This window comes from Octopus bimaculoides, unplaced genomic scaffold, assembly GCF_001194135.2.
Source record: "Octopus bimaculoides isolate UCB-OBI-ISO-001 unplaced genomic scaffold, ASM119413v2 Scaffold_117408, whole genome shotgun sequence".
NCBI lineage: Eukaryota > Metazoa > Mollusca > Cephalopoda > Octopoda > Octopodidae > Octopus > Octopus bimaculoides.
This window is the reverse complement of record NW_026432063.1, coordinates 2,492-2,989: the sequence shown is the minus strand read 5'-3', so window position 1 is coordinate 2,989 and position 498 is coordinate 2,492. Positions and strand designations below refer to the sequence as shown.

General features: G+C 32.3%; 1 protein-coding gene across 1 annotated transcript in view; it reads right to left on the bottom strand.

The window, feature by feature from the left end:
• Window positions 1-5: 5 nt before the first annotated feature.
• LOC106880203 (NFX1-type zinc finger-containing protein 1) overlaps window positions 6-498 on the bottom strand; it is a gene marked incomplete at its 3' end in the record, with an annotated part of 2,978 nt that continues 2,485 nt past the window's right edge. Inside the window, exon 1 of the mRNA XM_014930058.1 lies at window positions 6-498. This exon is cut by the window's right edge and continues 2,485 nt beyond it. Within this exon, the coding sequence (XP_014785544.1) occupies window positions 6-498 (493 nt within the window).

Sequence of the window (498 nt, the reverse complement as noted above, 5' to 3'; positions counted from 1 at the left end):
ATTGAATTATGCTCATTACTTCTGACTAAAGACAATAAAATTATGTCATTTTCTTCTCCTTGATAATTGTCAACAATGGTTACTCTGACACCATCACATAGTGGCTCCTTTTTAACCAATTTCTTTATAGAAAACAACTGTCCTGAATATGTTGTCAGTAAAGTGATTTGTGAGCTTTCATAACCTTGTTTTCGTAAATAGCAACACAGTCCAGTGATAAATGATGCCTCATATGGATTGTGTTTACTTGTCCCAAAGTTCACTTCATTTTCTGGCTGATTGTGATTAATAAAATATATATTTTTACTAATTCCATGGATGTTGTCATACAGTTTCACTGAATGGTGATTTTTTAACTTTGGATAAATTGGATGAACGAGTTCTGCAATTTCAGGCCGCATGCGATGTTGAAAGTTAAGGCATTTCACTTCAATGTCATTATTAAACATACGTTCAAAGAGAGAAATTTCCAAATTGTAGTGTTTTGCAAGTTTATAG